Source organism: Rhipicephalus sanguineus, chromosome 3 (genome assembly GCF_013339695.2).
Source record: "Rhipicephalus sanguineus isolate Rsan-2018 chromosome 3, BIME_Rsan_1.4, whole genome shotgun sequence".
Classification (NCBI taxonomy): domain Eukaryota; kingdom Metazoa; phylum Arthropoda; class Arachnida; order Ixodida; family Ixodidae; genus Rhipicephalus; species Rhipicephalus sanguineus.
Window position 1 is genome coordinate 134,525,334 of NC_051178.1, and position 7,208 is coordinate 134,532,541.

At 42.3% G+C, this 7,208-nt stretch overlaps 1 protein-coding gene across 1 annotated transcript; it reads left to right on the forward strand.

Moving 5' to 3' along the window:
• The first annotated feature begins 2,657 nt into the window (after positions 1-2,657).
• Positions 2,658-6,598, forward strand: LOC119387192 (sepiapterin reductase). The gene is made up of 3 exons (XM_037654503.2): positions 2,658-3,486; positions 4,431-4,577; positions 5,815-6,598. The coding sequence occupies exons 1-3, from the start codon at positions 2,943-2,945 to the stop codon at positions 5,931-5,933; spliced, it is 810 nt and encodes a 269-aa protein (XP_037510431.1). The 5' UTR covers positions 2,658-2,942; the 3' UTR covers positions 5,934-6,598.
• Positions 6,599-7,208: the final 610 nt, after the last annotated feature.

Consider the following 7,208-nt stretch of genomic DNA (forward strand, 5'->3'; position numbering starts at 1 on the left):
GGAGCGAATCAGGTTGGGGCAAGCCGCACTGCTATTATGCTAGCTATAATTAGAGCTGAGAAAATCGCTGTCCCTTGATCGGCGCTGGTGTATCCAAGACATCGCACACAGTACAGCAATAAAAACCGCTCGAACATGCTGGTCATCACTCGTAACACTTTCCAGAGATAAACCTCACCACAAAGAACTATTCCATGTAACTGTCGCACAGATATTCATCAAGGAAACTCCCTAGAGTAGCGAACACCGAGCACACACACGCACAGATATCACCAATATCACCACGACTAGCCGCCATGTGCTGTACGAAACTGTGGCTGACTGCGGCGACATAATAATTTATGCGGTCTATCGGACCGCTGTCTTTAATGGCGTTAACCTTAAAAAAAGAAACATAACTTTTGTACGCTGTATTTATATTACAGAGTAGGTTATTATTTAGCATTAACGTCATAAGTCACCGAGAAATGATACGAGAATAGAGCTACTGAGACGCCAACAAACATCGCGGGCGCGGCAGTGCGGCGTTTTTCATGGCCGCGGCGTCGGAGGGAGCAAGTTAGCAAAGTTCACTGCTATTCGATCGTGGCAGTCAATGGCGAATGCTGAAAATAATGCCCCTTTTCACAAGGAAGTAACTACTATTGTTTAAACACTAGCTATTGGCGCAACGGCTCAATGATGAACTGAGCAAGCACCTGGTTGGACGTACACAGTTGTAACACATTTGTAATGCCGTGTCGACCGGGCGCACGACTACTGAAAGGTCAAATAAAAGTGCGTGTTACCCCAGCCATACATATTTTCCAATTTTTTTGCAACCCAGCCGTACGGGGCGCGGAAGATCACGGTTGTAAAATGTATCCTATGTGCCATGTGATGAATATTCAATGTGGTTCTCAGACATGGATGTTTCAGGGGGACCCCTTGCAGTCAGAGGAAGAGGGGGTGGGTGGGTTATACGCAATATGCAGCGTGTGAAATAGGTGCCTTTTATTTCTACGTGGCAAAGAATGGTCAGGCAAAAGTGCCACGTCAATTCGATCTGAACAACTTGTCAATAAGTTCTCTAGCCTGCAGCCACATTCAACCTCTTTATCGCGATGTTTTTTTTTCAGATATGCAAGCCTGGAAAAAGCATGCTCGCAAATGTCGTAGAAAACTGCGACAGAAACTTTACAGCCACCTCATGAAGGAGAAACATAAGTCAGCTCCGTCGCACTGCACAAATGTAATGCAGTGAAGCATACCGAAAACCAGAAGGGGCCGCTGTCACGGGACATAGTGGGCCTTCAAAAAACTCTCTCTTTTTTGCAAGCTTAATTGGGTGTTGCAGACCCCGAAGAATGACCTCGCGGACCCCCATTTGAGAACCACTGTTCTAAGTCATGTCTAAATGCACGGTCTGCATTATACACTTAATCTGCTATCACTTAATTGTATGCAGATCAACCTTTGGGCAGCTGGAATTCCTTTTGTCAACTAAACCACTTCCTCGCTCAAACAAGAAAATTTCATGCTGAGCAAATTATTTCCCAACTGAAGCTGGAAAAATTTCCAGCTGGAAATATAACTTCCCAACTGGAACTGGAAACGTCAAGCTGGAAATGGCTTTCCAGTCGGGAATTATTTCCGTATCCATGCTGGAAATACCATTTCCAGCCTGGAATGTGTTTCATTCCCAGCTGGAAATTCTATTACCAGCTGGGAATGGAAAATTTCCAGCCTGAAGAGCCATTTCCAGCTGAAAACCAGGCTGGAAACCCGATTTCCAGCTGGGAATTCACATCCCATTTTCACGTGGGATTTATGACTGCGCTACACAAGTTCATTCAAGCAACAGGAAGAGTACGCTGCTAGTGCTACCGACCACTGAAACCAACTTGTTTTCCTTTTTTTATTATTATATATTTTTTTCAATCGTTATCCTATGACTTTGTTAATTTCTTAACTCTTTCACTGTTTATTTACATCGCGTTTCGTTCTTATTTCTTTTTGAAGTTTCATAGGGTTTACATTTCCCTTTATAATTGTCAGTGTGGCCAATCTCCCTCGTGGGTATGAAACAAACTTTGACACGGCCAACGTTATGCGCACAGTCGTTCGTTTCCTTACGGCACGGTTGAGGCATATGCACCGAGAACCGAATCTAGTGATTATTCGAGACGGCGATGCGCACGGGGTCTGGTCCTATTACGCTTACGCGTTCTACTCTTGAAGGAGAAGCTCAAGTGTCCTCGAAGTTTTTCTTTCTCCATGTACTCAATGAAGGAGCACGTTGCCGAGGAGCAGTTCACGTACGCTCATGCGTGGTACCAGAAATTCACTGCTGGGGATAGGGATTGACTGGAGCGAGGCTGCCGAAATTGGTGCCGATCAGGGCACAACTGTGGTCACCGTGGTACAGAACGAGCTCAGCTCTGGACGAGTTCAGCCAGATGCAGTGCAAGGTCCGCGGTCTTCTGCGCATTATTTGTTTTCAAAATGCGCGCGCCCAACAAGATGTCGCATAATACATCACGTGAGTTCCGGATAGGTCATGTCATGTGCTTTTTTTTTTTTTTTCGAAGCCGGCGCTTCTGCCTCCCATTCAAAAGAAAATGCATGAAGCGAGAATTGCGAACATAAACGAACATCCATTGAGGGCACAGGTGAATAGGGCAACGCAAGTGTTTCTCTCCGGTCGTTCAACTGTTGTAAAAGGCCGTTATAAGTGATAACACTATCCGACCACGGAGCCGACGAAAGTTAGGGGTCTTGTCACATTGGCATGGTTGCATGGTGTCGGGTGTTGGGCGGCGATTCTTGAGTGACTTCAAGGTCTTGAGGTCGCTACGCCGCTGCACGTTGAAAGGAGAAAGCTTCGGACGTTGAAGACGAACTAATTGGGCGGAGCAGCATTTCTTCACTGAAGCCGTCGGATCAGTGCGGTAACTACTACGATGGCAAAATCAACAGGTGACGCAGCGAGCGCATTCTGGAAGAGGAAATACTACGTGATCATAACTGGGGCGAGCGTTGGGATAGGAAGAGCTCTAGCTCAGGCCTTCAGCCGAGAAGTCGCCGAAAAATCTGTTTTTGTCATCACCGGTCGCAACGCCGAGAATCTCAATGAAACCAAGCGTCTCGTCGCCCAAGATGCGCCCGGCGTTGAAGTCGTCGCGCAAGTTATGGATCATTCCACGGCCACGTTTGACGATTACCGAAAGCTGATAACGGACACCTGGTCCAAGATTTCTGCAGCGGACGGCGTTTTGCTGGTTCACAACGTAGGCACGATCGGTGATGTGCGCAAGTATGCGGCGCAATTCACCGACGAGAAAGAAATCGATGACTACTTTCATCTCAACGTGACGTCTGTTATGACGCTGACTTCGGCCTTTCTTGAAAAGTTCCCGAACAGCTCCAACCTTTCTAGGACCATTATCAACATATCTTCACTTGCCGCTGTCAAGCCAATGGCTGGCGCAGGCATTTACTGCACTGGTAAGAAAAGGCGTTTTTGTCAAGTGGAATTCACCATACTACGCTTAGCATAAGATTTGGTAACATAATGAATACATTTGATTTGTACTGTTTAGCTGTAAAATCACAAGATTAATGTGAAGACAATTACATAGCGAAATAAAATCATTTCACTAATTCTAAATTATGAAATTATTTACATGGTTTTAACAGTAATGCTTAAAGCGTAATGTTGTTAAAAAATTATTCTGACTTCATTTCAATGTTCAAATAGTGCTTCGCAAAATCTACTAATAGCTGCCACATACTTGACACAGAAAATAGTGTGTGATGCTTGGTGGATCCCAAAATTATGTATTAATTGTAAATTACAGTTGTTGCAACATAATATCGCACATTTTTGAAACCTTATCAATCTGCAAAATACACTTCTTCAATGGAGTATCACCTGCATTTTATCAACACGTGATCATTGTTAAGTTTCTTTAATTTTGTGTATTTTATGGTCTTGGTGAAAAAATTCTGCATTCTCGATTTTCTTGAAGTCTGTTATTTTGCAGAGTGGAAAAGCTATAAAGTCACATTTTTCTGTCCTTGTATTTACACACCTATGTTTCTTATGCAATGTTGCATCTTTGCGCTTTCAACCATTGCAGCCAAAAGTTTATTTTTACTTTGAGTATCATGTACGTGGCTGCCTTGTTATGTGTATGGTTTAGATTGGGTCGTCGGCCTACTTCTCTGGATTTTCATTGAAACTTTTGTATTTCTGTAAATAAACTTATGTACACCTGTGTAAAAGGGCTTCAATAAATGCAAGTGCTACAAAACCAGTGAATGATTTTTTTTTTACACTGCTAAAACATGGGCAGCCTTTTTCTTTGCCTTAGTACTTCTTTGCAAGCAGATGCAATGCTTGTGTGTGTGTGTCTTCTTAACATTTTCTTTTGTATCGATGCTTTCAGGGAAAGCTGCTCGACAAATGTACATGAGGATTATCGCTGCAGAAAATACCACGGTGACGGTGCTGAACTACTCACCAGGCCCTGTAGACACGGCAATGCAGCGAGCATTGCACCACGGAGTAAAGGAGATTGCTGAAGTGGCAAGAGGTAACAGAAAGGATGCATCCACGCACGGAAACGTGCTTCAACACATTCATGTGCACTGATATCTGTGCTAACTAAATGATATCGACATACAACTTAGTTTTACTTAAAATTTATGGTTATTGTGAAGCCTGCAATAATTCCTCCATTAAGAAGAATGGGTGCTAAGGGAAAGGGAACACAGTTGAATGATGATTAGACAGAGTGATGAGATAATGAAATTGAGTACGTAGGATGGGTGTGGTCGACATAAAGCAAGGCTGCACTAGGAGGTGTTAGGTTTAGAACAACAGAGATCTGAGCTAGTTGGTAAGTATTCATGTTAAAAGACAGGGTGTGCAAACACGGTCACAAGAGAGAAGTCAAGACACCACAAACGCCGTGGTGTTTGTGGTGTCTTGACTTCTCTTGTGTCCGCGTTTGCATGCCCAGTGTTTTAATGTGTGTTAGGATATTATTTCTTTGGGCGAGTTGGTGATACATGTTAAATCTTATCAACAGCAAAGAAAATAAACAGGGACAAGAAAATATTACAAGTGAAGCTCTGACCTTCAACTGAGGTTTATTGTCAAAATGCAGGATAATAAAAGAAAATCATGGCATAAAAGAACAACAAAAAAGGACATATACTGAGAAAATTGTGAAGATGTTGCTCAGTTAGGTGTATTGTTGGGTATCGATTTTTCAGCAAAAGAATTAACCTTTTCTGCCCCTTGTGCACGGCTGACACATGTGATATAGGTTCTCATACTATATATAATTTTTGTTGCTCGGTCATCTCGCAATTTTCTTATATTCTGTTGCTCGACTGCTGACCCGGAGGTCGCAGGTTCGAATCCCGCCCGCAGCAGCCGCATTTTCGATGGAGGCGAAGATGCTTGAGTCCTGTGTACTTAGGTTTAGGCGCATGTTAAAGAACCCCAGGTGGTCAAAATTTCCGGATCCCTCCACTGTGGTGTCTCCTCATAATCATATCGTGGTTTTAGGATGTTAAACCAGTTATACCCCAGCAATTATTATTATATTATATTCTGTTGTATTTCTATTGTAAACTTCAGTTAAAAGTCAGGTTTTTCTCCGCTTATTTTTCTTGTCTTGTCTATGTCTTCTGATGCTGTTTTTACAATTTAACATGTGTTGGGGTAATTGAGGAGAGGCCTTTGTACTGAAGTTGATGTATAAAAAGGTGGTGATTGTGTAGTGAATGGATGAGATTGATTTTTTTTCTTTTACCTTTCAGGTGCGGTTGAGGCTGGTAGTGTTCTAACACCGGATGCCACATCTCTTAAGCTGGTTAAAATTCTTGGGGATCAGAACTTCCAGTCTGGTGACCATGTCGACTACTACGACCGAACCTAGCGCATTGCGTGATCTTTCTGTGGCCATTTGTTTTGCATGGCATTTCTTGCAGGGTTAAAATTTATAGCACTGTTTCTGAACCTAATTTTGAGATATGTTAATTCTGTTCTGCACATTGATATTATTGATTGCACATTGAGTATTAGAAGCGTACTTACCAACATGAGTCCTGTTCAAGAGCAGCAGCAGGTTTTGTTCTTTGCATGTAATGTGAAGTGGCATTATTAATTGATTGCTATCCCATATTGTTATTGGGTGTGCAATATGGGTGTGCAATATTGCAGTGCAACATTGATTAGCAGATTTTTACAGGCAGGTATGCTTTTGTTCTTGTTGTCTTGCTTTAAAAAATTCAAGAAAATGCATCTTGCATACGGACCACAGTCACATTTATATTTTTATGTGGAGTGAATACTAAAGGGTCGGAACCGCTTTTTCTTTTTTCAATCCTGCTTGGTGTAACCTTTCTCCTTGCTGTAAGTACTTGGGAGCTTTAGGCCACACCTTGTTGTGCTACTTCGCTACTTTCAGACTGCCGTTGCTACACTGCTGTTTCTTCAATGCTACACTTTCTTGACTTACTTGTGATTGTACAGGTGACAGCTTGCTTTGGGGTTACCTCCAGTGTTCTTGTTGACTGTGCGAATAAATTGTGCCAGTGCCTACTTGCGGTCTAAATGCATGTGAACTTGCGTGCATGTGTTAAACACTGGACGACTATTTGCATATTGGCCATTATTTCAAAGTCTGTAGTTCTAAAAAATCGTACCAACTGCTTATTAGTGGTAGTCGTGTGTACCTACAAGCAGTATTATTTATAGATTAAGTTTAATAGGTCCACTTTTTAATTACGTATGAATCACTAATATGTCAATTTGAAGTTGCGGGTTGCAATTGAGCATTTATCTCGTGCTGAAATTAGCCTGTTTGTTTCTTCCGAGGAAGAACAAAAAAAAAATGACAGCTTCACACTAGATGTGCCAAGCCTGAAGGAAGTGCGGAGCAGGGCAGCCATCTTTGTTTCTCTTTATTTTTATCTTATCTCTCTGTTTTTTCTGTCTTCTTTGTCTATGTTAACCTCTATTTCTGTCTTTATGTATTTCCTTCTCATTTTCGCTCTTTCTTTCTTTCTTTCTCGCTTCCTCTTTCTTTCTATTTCTTTCTCTCGCTCTCTCTTTCTTAAATTCCCTCTTTTTCTCTTTCTTCCCTTTATTTCTCTCTATTTCTCTTTATGCTATGCTTTACTCTCTCCACTCCGTTTCCCTCCTCCACACC

Bases quoted from the DNA above. Each gene is read 5' to 3' on its own strand.
- LOC119387192 (XM_037654503.2), top strand. From the start codon at position 2,943: ATGGCAAAATCAACAGGTGACGCAGCGAGCGCATTCTGGAAGAGGAAA. The intron at 3,487-4,430 runs GTAAGAAAAGGC...CGATGCTTTCAG, and splicing joins CGCAGGCATTTACTGCACTG to GGAAAGCTGCTCGACAAATG. The intron at 4,578-5,814 runs GTAACAGAAAGG...TTTACCTTTCAG, and splicing joins GATTGCTGAAGTGGCAAGAG to GTGCGGTTGAGGCTGGTAGT.